This window comes from Simochromis diagramma, unplaced genomic scaffold (genome assembly GCF_900408965.1).
Source record: "Simochromis diagramma unplaced genomic scaffold, fSimDia1.1 OVJJ01000343.1, whole genome shotgun sequence".
Classification (NCBI taxonomy): domain Eukaryota; kingdom Metazoa; phylum Chordata; class Actinopteri; order Cichliformes; family Cichlidae; genus Simochromis; species Simochromis diagramma.
The window spans coordinates 7466520-7482951 of NW_024386831.1; the positions used below are offsets into that span (position 1 = coordinate 7466520).

The 16432-nt window shown below is 41.5% G+C and overlaps 1 protein-coding gene across 1 annotated transcript in view; it reads right to left on the reverse strand.

Annotated features, from left to right (window-relative positions):
- LOC120731028 (partitioning defective 3 homolog B-like) overlaps positions 1-16432 on the reverse strand; it is a 207061-nt gene that overhangs the window by 135404 nt on the left and 55225 nt on the right. Inside the window, 1 exon segment of the mRNA XM_040027756.1 lies at positions 7482-7549. Coding sequence (XP_039883690.1) covers positions 7482-7549 — 68 coding nt within the window.

Here is a 16432-nt window from a genome sequence, read left to right on the forward strand (position 1 = left end):
AAGGAAGAAGAAGTGGAGTGAAGTGGACACAGCTGGAACACCTGGATTTCGCAGTTTTTTTTACAATTATTTTTGAAGATTTGTCGTTACTATCTTGCAACCACCAGCAAACGCAAGAGAAGACAAGCGCACAAGCAGCTGTACGACTGAACATCCACAAAGATAAAACTGAGATCATGAGAGTAAAGCCAGGACCAAGGACGTTGGAGGACCCCACTGACGGCCTTCAGCCAGGAGGGTGTTAGACTTAGTATGGGGAACGGTGCAGGAGTATATGTCATTATGATGACTGAAATTTTGAGCATTAGAGGACAGTTCATCAGCATACGTGCCCCTGCCACTTCATTAGGTACACTTTGAACTGCGTTACACGCGTCAGCCGGTTTGATTCATCGTGGCACAGATTTAACGAGGTGCTGGAAACACTGCTCCGAGGTTTTGTGTGCTCAGAGAGGCTCAGAGTAGTTTTTTGATTTAACCATGTCTGCATGCCTGAATGCACTGAGTTGCTGTCATGTGATTGGCTGAGTAGATATTTGCGTTGATGTTATGAATGACAATGTAAAGTTGAGATGTTTTCCTGCATTAGTGATCACAATAATAAACTTAACTTTATTTAAAACAAACACTTACTGAGATTTTTCAGCCTTGGTCACAGAAAGCGACCGATACCGCCCTTCTCACATCACAGAATCAGTCTGAACACGGCATGAAAGGAGAAAGGAAGAGGAAGAGGAAGGAAAAGTAACACTGATGTATAACAGGAGAAAAACAGGGACAAAGGAGAAAAGAAAGTAGCGAGCAACCAAGGTCTAGAAGTAAAATGCAGTGAGATGAAGGCGGGAGGAGGCACTGAATTAATCAGACAGGGCTAATGAAAAGAATTAATACAAGAGGGAAAATAACATCCACCCCTCCCTCTATCCTTCCTGCTGCTGCGCTTCTGATCTCTAACACTAACTACAACACAGGCACGCACACACAAACACACCGACGCACACAAACACTTCAGATCCATTTGCATTTCCTTTCTCGTTTTTTCCTACTGTGAGATGTTTGACAGGCTGCATCAATGCAAAAAATGAAGTCGGGGTGAAAGGGAGAGACAAAATGGGTGAGACTCGAGAAAGGAGAGAGGGAGCGCGACGAGAGAACAAGAGACAGAAAAAAAAAAGAGGCAAAAAGCAAAGAGAGGGGAGCGAAAGAGAGATGAAGAGAGCAGGTGTTCCCTTTATCCACCTGCCACTTCACTGATCCTCGCTATGAAAGACAGACACAGAGGAGAAATAACAAAAACAGAGGATGTGCATTACCAAAGCGCTCTCTTCCTCTCTATGCATTCCTCCCTCTCGTCTCATCCCTCTTCTTATTTATCCTGCTCTCCCTCCTTTTTCCCCTCAAAGCCAGTTTTTCAAGCGCAGAGCGCCAGAGTAAATGCAAAGCAGTGAAAATACACAAAAATACTACAGATAAGTGTGAGAAATACACAAGAACTCAAAGTATAAAATAAATGAGAGCCTTCACAAACAAAAGCAGCAGAGATAGTATTTAATGCATAAGAGCAAAATGCAATAAACATGATTTTGTCACAGTAACAACCTCGATCAGATCGAAGGTGCTTGGAAAGCAAAGCGACGGCTGCTGAAGAGGTTTCACCTGGATTACCTACACAGACACGTTACCTTTGGGAGGAAAACCCTACAACTGGTGCAGGAGTATGAAGGGAATCAACCTTTATCAGACTTTTTCTGGGTCTATCGATGAGGAGGAATATCAGACGTCTCCTTCTTAAAAACTTCATCGTTATTCCTGGTTTGTTTTAAAAGGTCACACTGAAGGATCTCATCTAAAACACGGATGTCTACGCTTCAGGTCATGAACCGCCGCCCTGGCGTTTTCTCGCAAAAACAGAAAGATACAATTTTGAACTCACTGCTGTTTCATAAACACGAGTCCAGGCTCAGAGGAAGCAAAGCAGCCCCAAGTCCCGGTTACGTCAGCTGCTCACAGAGCAGTGTGGTGTGGAATAAATACTGGTCATTTTTACACAAACTTCACAAATGTGATCATTTCATTTTCAAAAAGCTTCCTGTGCACACACATGTAAAACGCCTATGAAAGTTCATATATGGTTTAAATAAGCCGCTGCTACATGCTGGATGCTCTTCTGCAGGGGAAACAGCTGATTAATCTCTGAATGTAGATATATTGTACGTGACGTGGGACAACTACATCCAGGCATCTGTAACTGGTAAGCGTGAGTCTTCTAGTCGAGGCGTGATGAGCTTTTCTGTTTATCTAGGAAAAAAGCGCCTGTTGTCTTTGAGGAATGGGGACTCCACAGGAAGCTGAGATGTCCCAGTTTTCCTCTAGCAGTTGAATCCAGCCTACAGTTGTTTATCTGCACGAGCACGGATTCAGGAAGACTCTCAAAACGTCACATGCACACACGATGCGATCTGTGCACGTCGAGGAAACTTTGCGCACGCGTATTTAACAAACTGTAAGCGAGCCGAACGAACGTCTCAAATATTTTCAGACACGTGCACGGGAAGATTTTCAAAAGTGAACAAGTCTGTGAAGCGGAAATTCAGAATATTGTCTGTAGATTATAAATTTTAACTTTAATTATTATAGTTTTACGTGTTTCTCTGCATTTGTGGGTGGGCTGAAAAACAGAGAATATACACACATTTACATTATTTATAAATCTGGGTTTGTGCCTGTGAATCATATTAAACGCATTTATAAACCTATGGAGACACATTTACTCTTTCCTGGCATCGTTACATCAAAACCACATTATTCAGGGCTCGTCTAGAGGGAGCAAAGACTTGTGCCCAGATGTTGCAGTTTCAGGATTGGAGACAATCTTTGCAGTACAGCCACTCCGGCCCTGACTGTAGCAATAGTAAATAGTAGTACTACATTTTAAATGTAGTTTTCATTTGATTAACTTTGGTTTGATTTGAGCAAACATCTTTCAAAGGTCATTGTAGCTCGTAAAATCCAAGTTTCTTATTTTTTCTGTTCTTAAAGCTGCATTCTCTCCGAGTTCCACCAGATGGCGATAGCCGAGGTTGCAAAAGAGCTGAAAGGTGAAACGCTGCATGTGTTCGCCCTAATTTAGACCATGGAGCCCTACTCTAAAAAGCATCGCAGCTTTAAAACTGCCTGTGAAGTTAGATTTAAAAGTTTTTTAGAGCCTGTTTGATGCCATCGTGTCTGAGTACAGAGGATGACGACACCACTTACAGTTAATAAGTCGTACATTAGTTTATCCCAGAAAGCTACGTCTGTTCATCTGGACGTTACTTTCATCACTCCAAGTGTTTTCCTCAGTTTTTCTTAGCTGGATGATTCAGGAATGCTTTCAAATACATTACTTTGTGTTCGCTAACTACTGACAGAACCGGTAACGCTTAAGTTGTACTGAAATCATCAGTCGGCACTATTTTATGTAATTTGAATGCTTTTGCAGTAGATAAGCTTTATAAGCACTGTACCAGGATATTTGGTGTATGGCAGCATAAAGCATTCATAGCGTACTATGAACACAGACAAAGATGTTCCCGTGTGCGCTTCACATTAACTCCTCGACCATTTTGGGCTACAAAGAAAACTGAAATAGTTCCTAAAGGATGAGAAAGATTTTGTAATTTTACAGCCAACATTACAAAGTAACTCCCTGCAGCCTACATGACACCTGGGTGACAGGGTGAGGGTGTAATTTAACCCCCAGTTATATGAAGCTTGTCCTTCTTTTCTCAGTTCACAACATAACAGGTTTCTTACAGTCAGGAATCCCAATATCCTAAAAGAAATATGACGTAACTGATGCTTAAATGTAGACACGACGGCTTTATATCCAGTCCTTTATCCCTGCATCATTTCCATTTTCAACAGCACGTCATAAAAGGACTCTCGGTAATAAGAATAATCAACGCCGCAATCTCGGTTCAAACTTTTCTCCCCTGAACTGCAGGCAGAGACTAAATGAGCAGATTGGTATCAAAACACCAGCAGAGTAAAATTCACTGGCAACGAATGGAAGTGTTCAGTCCCCAAATACATATTCATACGCTGGTAAAGCAAGGCTAAACCTCTTACTTCCAGTTAGTTTTCTGCACTCGGTGAAGCCTACTTACCTCTTCAGCTCGTATAGCTTCTAAAACACCTCCGATACTCTGCCTGCCTTATTCACAAAGAAACATAATATAGCTGCAATGCTATTTCAATAAACCAATTTACAGTAAATCTGTTTCCCTGTATAAAAAGGACATTTTGATTCAAACGTAATGAGTTTTCTGGTGTGCACGCAGCGCGGTAAAAATTATGATGAGCCATAACCGTATTTATAGGTGTAGCTTCACATTTAAAGGTGCACGAATGCTCGCACGCAAACACACTCCGGGAGGATGACAACACGCACAAAAACACACACGGCGCACAAAACTCATACTCTGTCACAGGGACGCACGTGTTCCTCTGACGTATGCCTCTCTGCTCCAGTATTTATGGCTGCGCTCCTCTCATTTTGGACTTTTTTGCAATTTCAAGGATCGTTTCCCCAGCGACCACGGAAACCATTACATCACGTCTACATTACTCACAGATGAGATGGTTGGTGTGCGAGAAAAAAACGTTACAGAGAAAATAAAACAAATCTCAGCGGGTGTCTTAAATATTAACTGTTATATTTACTGCGCTGAACGGCAAAGTGTCACAAGAGGTAATCAGACTCAGGTTGTTCCCATTTAGTTTGCCCGTCCATTAATTCAGGAGGCAAAGTTGTGCGTTATAGTAAGTCATGATTTAATGAGGACGCCATAGAAAGGCCGGGAAAAAAGAGCAGGTAGTGCCCACATCTGTCACGGAGGCTGCTTCCGTGTCGTCTACGTGTGTGTGATCTAATTCCTGCGTGTGCTCCGTGGTTGCACAGCCTTAAAAGCAGAGGCTAAGGTTTCACATTATTCTTACAGCACATTCATAATTCTCCTTTACAGGTTAACTACATGTTGTCCTAACTGAGTGTTAACTGCACTCGGTAATAAACTTTACATTAGCGGAGGTCAGCGCTGCACACGGATCGCTTCGTAACAGCCGCTGACTCATTCACTGTCTTGGTTTTTATATTAGTCAGTCTGTTTGGGTGTGTGGGCACTTTCACGAGCGTTAACAGAAAGACGCGTTTGAATCTGTCTGAGACGTTCGGATCGAATCGAGAGAACGAGAAAACGAAGCGTACAGTTAGTCGTTTTCATTCGTGCCACGGCAACTGATGGACAAGCCGAGGAGAGGGAAACAGTTCTTTCAGGTAACGGCACGATTATCAGGCAGTTACTCTGGGACTTTGTTAGGCAAAGCAATCTTTTCAACAACGCCATGCAGGATTGTTCTGGAATAGTTGTGGCAGCGAACGCCTCGTCAGCCCACAAGAAGTCTGCGCTGCGACAGGAAGCTCTGAATTTCTCGTATCTGTGATCGTCACTAAATAAATCACACAAAAAATACGTGAAGAAACAGCGAGCTGTGGCAAAATGTAAGTATCACTATCAGTATTAGAGGGATGAGTCATCAACCACAACAATGTTGGGCTTTCTTTAAACGTCCTTCATCTCTCAGCCTCAGCTGCCAATTCACAGGAAGTTAGAAAACTAGATAAAGTTGTTTACCTGTTAGATTTTAATCAGAGGACGACATTGTCATGAAACAGGAACTTTAACAGAGAAGGTGCTACAGTTCCACACAGAATCTTCATTTTTATCGTGAATCTTTTCATTTTAGAACTTTTCCTTTGACTAAGCGGCTAAAATGGCACCAAAGGGTGGCAATGACGTTACTTTTCAGCACGATCCCAAACATGCTGAAACATGGAGTAAAAGCATTCCTGGACAGAAACACGTTATCACGGATCGGGCCTCCCAGAGCTCGGAGCTCGACATTATCGAAGCAGTAAAATCAGACGACAGGTCGCCTCAGAGGCTTCACACCATTTACCGACTTACAACTTTGTTAGAATTGTACCAACTCTGGTTTTTCTTACAATCCTTAAACTATGTATGTTTGCACGTTTCAATAAATTGCAGCATCCATTTCCCATTTTCCTACTGAAATAGGAATAAATGAGCGGTGGCTCCAGTTTTTCATAAAGACACTCACTCTTAGCTGCAATCCCAGTGGTGTAGAACAGCCTGAGCGCAAATATACAACATAATTCAAACTGGGAAGGAGGCTTACTTGCAAATTTGATATAAGGTCAACGAGGACGAGGCTCAGGTAGCCTGTTCTCGGGATATTTCTGTGTTAAAGCTTATGGAACAATGAAATTGCTTTTAAATTGTATTCAGCCAAAAGAGAGAAAACAATGTAGAAAGCTGCAGCTTAGAATCTGCATTTCTTACTGGTGTTTGTCAGGGACAGATGAACCTTCACAAGCTCCCTAAAAGTTTTCTGGGAATCTGACACCGTCTTCCAGAAAATCGATTGGTCACTCCCGACTGATGGGTGTAAGGTAACCTGCCCCAGAGCAAGCCGAGAGTGCAGCGTACGGTATCGTGCTAATCTGCTCCGGTGTAAATGTAAACCATCTCGCAGTACAGGCTTCTGTAGAGGGAGGAGCTTAATGCAGGGCTTGACCACAGAAACACACCTGGCTAAAGCCTCACCGTCAGCACTCCTGCACAGATTTGCAGTACTTTACAGATTACTGCGTATGCTGTGGACTGTTTCTCCCTGTGTTATAATGTGGCAGCCTGCCCTCCTCACTACCAAAACAAGCACATGTGCACACATGCCTAAAGGCCCAAAGGAGGCACAGGGCACTGCACACCCTGAACACTTAATTACTGCACTCATTAGTGTTTGCATGTGTGTCTGCCTGTGAAAGTAAAAAAAAAAAAGAAGATGCAAGCGTGTTTGTAGCTGTTTATTTTCAGCCCATGTGAGTGTGGCGGTCTCTGCGTGGCCGTGTGCGTTCACTGAGTGTGTTTCTGCGTTTCTGTTTGTGACCCTGACCCTGTTTTGGCAATCTTTTGTAGTGAGCTAATGATGGAGCTTTTTGCACTGCATCTGCGAAGGCCTTGATCTGGATTAGAATACAGCTTTAATGAAGGGAAAGTAGGGCAGAAGTACACACATAAACAGAAGTAAACACAAATGTAGACAAACATGCACACAAACAAGAACTATCCTCAACCACAGCCTCAGCACCCGGCAGCCATCCAGAGACACACCTGGGCATTAACAGGCTTTTCCTTCTTTTTCCAGTTCAATTCAACTTTATTTACAAAGCACCAAATCAAAACAACAGCAGCCTCCAGTCGCTCCACCACCATCTTTGCTGCTCTCTGCGAGTCATTATTCCATCTCTGCTCCAACCAGCTTCATGACCACACTTCTTTAAAATATATCTTACATGTTTATCAAGGTGAGCTATTAGTTCAGAAGTCAGTCACACACACACACAAATACACACTGACCTTCCACTGAAGGGGTGTTTGGCTGGCCGCTCCACCCCTGCTGGCCTCTCCACAGTGGGACCAGCTGCCTGCAGAGAACAGACACAGAGCATGTATACTGTAGACATGTGGACAAATTAAGTAATTACGGTTTAAATAAAAGTGTAATGAGTGACTAAGCCAAGGAAGTTTATGTATTTTGATTTAAACTGTCTAAAATTCAGAGTTTAGAATAAAGAAATGAGTGAAGTGAACAAATAACAATTCATATATGAAGCCGATCCTGTTAGAAGGTAAACGCAAGTGTGAATCACATTTATTATACCATAGTGTAAAGTTTGCATAAAGCCACAGGTCTGTCAGCCAACGGGACTGACCCGACTGCTTCTGCCTGTAAAGCTGTCTCATCATCAGACTGGGAAACGCACCTCGGCAGACCTGGCTGGGCTTCGGTCAGTGCTGGTGGAAAGGAGCGCTCGCAGGAACAGGATCAACTAAACAATGTAACTGGTCGATTTCTCCTCAGAGTAGATGTTTAAACTTCATAATTCATAATCCACAAAATCCCATTTTTTGTGAAGCGTAATACTTTTGGACATTTGGACATATTATCAGTCAATCAGTCTTTAGTGACAGACTTTACGTTCATTATTTTAATATGTTTTTAGAATTTAGACTTCTAAAACTACTCAAACTACACTTGCAAAGAACTGAAGATTTATTTTTATGTAAAATGTTTATTATTATTTGTAAGAATGACCCAAACTCACATATGAATATTGGTGAATATCACAGGGGGACATCAGACCTTGGAGAGCATGCTTGTCTGAGCATATGGAGGCAAACACACGCAGGTCAATAAGTCTCTCCGTTAGCGGTAGACACTAATGGACTCATATGACCTTTAACCTCTGACCTCAGTCCCCCCAATACTGCCACATGACCTACTCCACCTGTCAGAGACAGAGAGAGGAATAGATGGAACGAAGAGAGGCTGAGAGGAAGACAAATGAGACCAGGGAGAGGAAGAGCAAGGAAGAGGAAAGTCGGGGCGAGTCACGAAATACACGTAAAGTCAGAGACGACGGGTGACGCGACAAGACGAGGAAGGCAAGGTCACGTTCGCCGCAGAATGACAGATAGCAAACATATGTTTGCGGTTTGGCGGCTCGCAAATCAATTAGTCTGGCCTGGCTGTCGATGCCGTCACGTGAGCTTAATTAGAAACAGGATGACAGGTAACATTAATTATAGTAACCTCCTGTCATAACAGTCACTCGTATATTAACTGCAAAGCCTCTGGTGCTTAATTGTATGTCTCATTTAATAAATGTGTGTAGTAACAGCCTCTCTCACTCTGTGTCTCTTTGGAAGAGCAACATATTAATTACAAAAGGCCACCAATGTATGTTACTTATCAGAGGCTAATTTAAAACAAGTAAATGAATCTGAACGAATAAATGTTTCTCATTATTCACACTGACACCAGCGCGTTCCTCTGAACACTTCTTCTAATTACAGACACTGAACCTCTTGCAGTTTGGAAACTGGAGTCGCTGCTCTTATTTGAAGGAATTAGCTCACTTTCATGATGATAATCAGGTTTTTCTGAAACATTAACAATAAAAGTTCATTTAGTTTTTAGAGGTTAGAAGTATTAACAAAGCTGCAAATTCAGCAGAGTCAGTAAATCACAGCCCACAGAGGAATTAATAATTATAAGAAAATGTGAGACATTCCCACAAAGACGGACAGTTTAATTGGACGCAAAGTAAAAGTTTATTAAAAATAATGATTGAAAGATCTAAAGCTTGATAAGAAATGAAAGATATATTTATTCAATGACAAAGATTTATTTGAAATATGTTGAGGCCTACTGCAGGGAAAAATGAATATATTAGTCTGTCAGAATTGGACAGCTTAATCAATACTTGGAGCATTAATGGTTCTGCAAAACGTGTAGAATAAAGAAGCAGATTTTCCATTTTGAATCGCTGATGGATAATCCTTGAATAACTATGCTTTTAACAAATGGCCTGCAAGCGTTTAGCGTTCATGGTCCAATCTAATAATTGCTAAAAGCGGATAAAAAGAGCAAACTATTAGTGATATTACTAATTATTGAATGACCAATCAGGCTAAGTGTTCCCTGAAAATGCTACCACAGCCGGTATGATAAATTAGTATTAATGCATTCTGTGTCTGCGTGTGCACTTTACGTGTCTTCATCTGTATGAACCTGACAAAGCCATCCGTCTTCCCTTTGGTAATGTGCAGGAATAAATATGGAGTTGTTTTAATTCTGAACAGCAAAGGAAACAAAAGCACTGAGATATAACATTTAATATTTTTTCTCATTAATTTGTTTTTTTTTAAGTTAATTAAACTATTTTTTAATGTTTTTTTCTCTGCTGAAATTTTTAAACTGCAGCAGGTAAATGAATCAATGAAGCATGAAACACACTACAGCACACACGTGCTGAGTGAAGTGTGTTTTTGGGTGTTAATGTAGTTTTTAGTGCACGTCAGAATCATTTAGTGCAATTAATGAAACCAAGTTCAGCTCAAAACAGAATCGTTAATTCAGTACTTCAAAAAAACCAACACTGATTCAGTTCATCTGGAGGCAACGACTTCAGCAGGAGGAACCTTTCATCATCCAGGTGAGCTCTTCGGTCTCAGCTGACTGCAGGTTTTCCCGGCCGTGTAACAGGCGTTGACACACAAACTGCCATAACCACTAATGGCTATGATTACTATTCACAGAGACCTGGGGGTGACTGCAATCACAGCATTGTGAGATAGTATAGATTTACTCTTAGACCCCCCTCCTCGGTTCGGTTGACTCCTCGCTCAAACCAGTATTCCTCCCTGTTCACCATGTGGACTGTGTGGGCGTGCGGTCAGCGGAGACAAAGACGTCCACGGATGAGTAATACAGGTTTCTCCCAATGAAAACACTGAGGCTAGATAAACTGAATCAGCTGTCTGGAATTTCCTTTCCCGGATAAGTGGACATGTACCGCGACATCTCAGGAAAAGGTTTAGGAGAGGGGCGTGTTCACCACTGCGCTGCAGCATTTCTTCTTTGAACAGGCCAACTGCTGATAAAAGCACAGACACCGACTGGTTTGAACCACAGACTAGCTACTGTGACATCATTATTTGGTTTTTACCGTTAGCATCATTACCATTCCCATCTCGGTTTCCCAAAACCACACGAGACGAGGAGGCTCGGGTCTGACTGTCAGACCTCTCGCTCATTGGCTGATGACTTGTGATAGGCAACACGTTAGCCAACAAGCACATCATGGATAATATGGAGAATATTCAATATGACCCGAAAAAGTGAATGAACCCATAAACTCAGCAGCAAAGTGTTTACAGAGTCCAAGACAGAAGCCAAGGCTTCCCAAAGACTTCTACAGGACTAGAAGGGGTTTTTGTTATCGCCACCTGGTGGTCTTCAAACAAAATGCAGGCCTAGCACACAGTGGTCGGCGTCAGGGACACATGTCAATGCATACGGACCACGGCCCTAACCACAGCATCCAGGTGGATGAGGACTAAACTATTATTTTCCATCAGGTTGGAAACGTCCTTTTCAAAGCTGTAAAGTTGCTCATGTTAAGACGGAGTCTTTGGAGATGGGCTTGTGTTGCAGCCAGCCTTCAGCAGCCTTCACTTAGAGGCACTGCAGCTGCAGTTTGTGCTGCTATTCCAACACTGGCATCATTTCTCAGCTCTGGTTACTTTGTAAGCTTTATTTGAAAGCCAAATATTTTGCTATTCTTTAACGATTTCAGCTGCTCACCAGTTACTTTCATAATGCTCCAACTGGGCGGGATTGTCTGACTGGAGTAAGCAGCATCTCTTCTGTCTGGATGGCAGCTTATGGAGCTTAGGTTTATGTTATATCATTAGGAAGTAATGATTCCTTTAAAAATATGGAAATTCATGATAAAATCTTCATATTATTGTTTATTATTAGCACATTTTTGAAACTATGCATCCACACAGTCTGGTAAACTCCTCCCCAGCTTCACATCTGAAAGACTTTCTCTCTCTGGAACGCCCTTTTTACACCCACTCATGTTTCTCATTAACCCCATTAGCTGTGATTCACTCCACCAGGTGTTATTTTTCTTTGTTTGGGGTTTTTCCTCCACTTGTACAACTTTTCATCATTTTGTTCCCCTTTTTCCATGTTTTGTATGTTTTTCACATCAGTTTTTAGAACGATGCTTTTGAAAAACACGTTTTTCAGTTTCTGTCCAAACACTGTTAATAACACAGTTATAGATGTGTATATGAAAAAATAAATTCAACGACAAACATGCATGAAAGGTGGCACAAAAGACATGATGAGACATGCAGACATGCACACACCCAGGTGTAGCATTAAAAATAAGTGCTGCAGTGTCCCTGTGGTATTCTAGACAATAATAAGCACCCCCAGCCCGAGCAACACATTTTTACCAACACGTATCCCTGCCTGTGTGTGTCTGTGTTTCCGTGTGCTTTAAAGCATGACAGACAGTAAGAAAGGGAAAAGAGTGGTTTTTTTTGGTGTACTGTACTCGTTTGAGTCTGGCATTTAGAAAGAAAGAGCTGCACCAGTAAATCTTTCCAGGTCAAAATTAAATAAGAGAGGGGACCAAGAGAAGGAGCAAAGACAGAGACAGGAGAAAGACAGAGAATTACTCCAAGAAGAGTACTTTCTTCCCCTCATCGCTCTCACCAAAAGGCCAAGTGACAATTTGAACAATTACCCAGAGCCATTACCTCTATCTGAACCGTGCTGCTTGAGAAGAGACAGATGAGCCAGCGACTGAGCGTGTGCGCGTACGTGTGAGTACGAGCGAATGAATCGAAGAGTGAGGGACGCTGAAAGAGACGAAAAAAGACTGACAGCGACTGAGAAAATAACGTACGAGGAAGAGACAAACAGAAAGAGAATTTTTTCAGAAAACACTCAGCACAGGGCCATTTAGCACTCCAGCACTTACATGGTAGTTACTGCAGCACAGCAGGTAGATGGAGGAAACCCGCGTGGCACCGACGGCTTAAAGAACACAAAGATGTGAAGGAAAAACGTGCAGAGAGAGATATTTCTTTTTACGGCTGTGGTACGGTGGAACGGTTGGACTTAAATCTGATGTAACGGTTTATATTTGCAAACACACAGACAGATATGTGTTGGTCCTCCTGACCCGCTGACACATGGACTACATCTATTCTTGTGTTTTAAAATCTCTGCTGTACAATTATCCAACCCTGTAAAAAGAACAGCTCAAAGACAACATTAAAAGCAGAAAATTACCATGACATTCAAGCCTATATATGTGGATCAGTATGATAGAAATGCAGCTGGGTTGGGTTTTGGTCCGGGTATGACTCTTTTAACGTAACACAATGTAGTTATTAAAGACAATGAACATTAATTCACAGTAATAGGAGTAATATAAGTTGAAAACTACAGTTCTGAGATTTTATGTGTGAAATAAGGGAAGCCTGAGGAGCTGATGTGGTCAACCAATATATAAGCACCTCAAAGCCTGCTGCATTACTGACATCCTGTAATATTTCATATGAGTAGCTGCACGAGTGACAGCAGCTTAGTTGTACGGAGTGGAAATTGAGTTTAGAATAACACAATCTGTGGCCCTAAACTCCTTACCTTATTTCTCCAGGAAAGATCAATGTTATTAGCAATAAGGTGCGTAATATTTATTATGGAGTTTACTATGAGTGCCAAGCTGTGGGTTACTGGTCTATTTCTCATCTCACCTGTGTGAAGTCAGTGTAACAAAACTCAACAACTACCAACAAGACATGAGACAACAGGTGCAACCAGGTGCCGTTGAACTCTGCAGGACAAATGCATGTGGCACAGTCACAAACATGTTAGGTCATCCTCAGCAACAACGAGCATGGAGACTGACCACCTCTGAGGACCAACCACAGTCCCCTAAAGCACTAAACCCTGCAAACAGAGAGGTCTGTGGGGAAAACAGCGTGATTAAGAAAGGGTGTTTGTCCAGTCAGGAATCTCAAGGGCTCAAGGATCACTACTCAGGAGTCTAATCAAGCACGGGCTTCCTTTAACCAGCGGACTGGAGGGACTTTCTGAGTAAATAAAGCCACAACAACATGTCAGGACTGCATGTCTACACAACAAGCACACAATAATGATTTTATTTATTATAATATTCTGTTAATGCGTGTCAATTATTAATGAACAGGTGTATTTAATTATCAATGATGGGATAAAGCATTAGAAAATATATTAAACTTTTTTATAATGAAGAATTTTAACACTTCAGTTCAATTCAGTTTTATTTACACAGCATCAAATCACAACAACAGTCGCCTCAAGGTGCTTTCTATTGTAAGGTAGACCCTGCAATAATACATACAGAGAAAAACCCAACAAGCAAGCACGATGGCGACAGTGGGAAGGAAAAACTCCCTTTTAACAGGAAGAAACCTCCAGCAGAACCAGGCTCAGGGAGGGGCGGGGCCATCTGCTGTGATTGGTTGGGGTGAGAGAAGGAAGACAGGATAAAGACATGCTGTTCAGTGGTTCAAAAATTTGTAATGACGTTAAGGCTAACAAATGAGAGCATTAAATAACTTGTTTTACTTGATTAATTTAATTATCTGGATACATGTGTATAGAAAATAAATATATCTTTAATTTGTGCTTTTGCAGAGCGGCCCACAACATTTGAGCAGTGGAGTTGTGTGGTACTTGTTGTAATTTGTTATGTGAAACGACAAAGACTGTCGCGTATAAAGAAGTATGCGTGTCCACTTTACAAGGACAAAATTGGCCTCAGTCACACACTGAGGTTGCTGCCAGCCGCTGTGAAAACGATCACTAAGGCTACGTCCACACCTAAACGCGTATTTTTGAAAACGCTGATTTTTGTATGCGTTCGTCCACAAACAGTGTTTTCGATCACTGACAACGGAGATTTTTGAAAACTGCGTGTGGACGAGGAAAACAGAGATGTGCGCCATGTTATTGTTTCCATGAGATGAATTTCTACAATGGCAGATGTAGACAAAATACTATTTGCTGTTAATCTTCTGCAGTTTGTTCTCTTTCCCTCCCAGGCTTCCAGACCTCTCATTGGCCAACATTTCTACACGGTTACAATTATATCGCCACCTGCTGCTTCGGCATGTTCTTGACAGTGTTGGACTTTGTTTTTTGTGTTGTGGACATGGTTCTTTCTTTTTTTTTTAAACAAAAATGGAAAATCTCAGTTTACAAAAATACCCGTGTACGTGTGGTTGTAGCCAAAAGCTCCGTTTACACAGACCAGTGAGTGACTCCACTGGTAACCACTGCTCACCTGGAAAAATATGTATTCCTGAATTGTTTAGCTGAAGGCTGCTGGCAGTCGTCAGTGTTAAAATGGTGGCAAAGAGGTTTCTGCTGCTGCTGCACCAAAAGCCTCCTCGTGATTGCTTTGGTTGCCAGCAGACTGCTGCAGTCCTGATCATGTGTTTGATAGACGCTGACGTGTCTGCAAAAGCGAAGCCTGTTTGATTGGTTGTTGGCTGCAACGCTAAGGCACAACTTGGAAAGTAAATGGGGAGTTGCAGACAAAGTACAGTAATTCTTTAGGTTTTAAAACGAGTAAGTAATGTGTAATATATGTTTAAAATAATCTGCCCAATGCTCTCGGAATAAACAGTGTAACATGATAATGAAGGTTATAGATTAAAGATGCCAGAGCTCGATCAACGTTCAATTTGAATTCAAGCTAGTGAAATTAGCTGTTCTCCATTAGATGGATGTTGTGTTTATCGCGCTACATGTAAGCAGATGTATCAGGTCATCATTGCACTTGTGCATCCTATATTTTTGGGTCTGAGTATTCAGATAGGACAAAGAAAGGAAACTGAAGAAATGCAGCATGGACAGACTGACTGTTTTTAAGAAGATCACGAGACTAAAAAGTGCAAACAGCTTCAGAGAAGAACCCAAACATGACAGACAACAAACAGTTAGTACTCCTACAGCAGCTCCTTTTGTGTTTACTTTGGATTAACTGTGAGTCCAAATTAGTCATTCTGACACAAACTGGGTCAAAATGTTAAAAATGTTTTTTTTTTTTTAAAAAAAGTGTGTAGAAGGTGGAAAATACCGGGAACATGAGAGGAAAGGATCAAAAAAAGAGTTTGCCCTATGACCTTTGAAGAGAGAGAGAGACAAAAACTGAAAAGAGAGGGAAGAAAAACTGTATTCATCCATCTTTGTTAACGGAGCCTGAAGTGACAAAGTGTGTCTGCAGAGAAAAGGCATGACGACACTAAACGCTCCATTCAGCCCAAACCTTAATCACATGTGCCTCACACACGCACACACACACACACACACACACAACACTGATTCACCCACAGGACACCTGAGCTTGCCGTTATAAACGTGTAACCGTGTGTTAAACATGACAAACACGAGCAGCGCACATCAAACAAAACACTTTAAATGACAGGATTGTGCGTGCAATGATGTTGCATTTACATTCACATCATTGTGTATATGCACAGTGTATATAATGCTTTCCTACATACATTACAGGGAGTGCAGAATTATTAGGCAAGTTGTATTTTTGAGGAATAATTTTATTATTGAACAACAACCATGTTCTCAATGAACCCAAAAAACTCATTAATATCAAAGCTGAATGTTTTTGGAAGTAGTTTTTAGTTTGTTTTTAGTTTTAGCTATTTTAGGGGGATATCTGTGTGTGCAGGTGACTATTACTGTGCATAATTATTAGGCAACTTAACAAAAAACAAATATATACCCATTTCAATTATTTATTTTTACCAGTGACACCAATATAACATCTCCACATTCACAAATATACATTTCTGACATTCAAAAACAAAACAAAAACAAATCAGCGACCAATATAGCCACCTTTCTTTGCAAGGACACTCAAAAGCCTGCC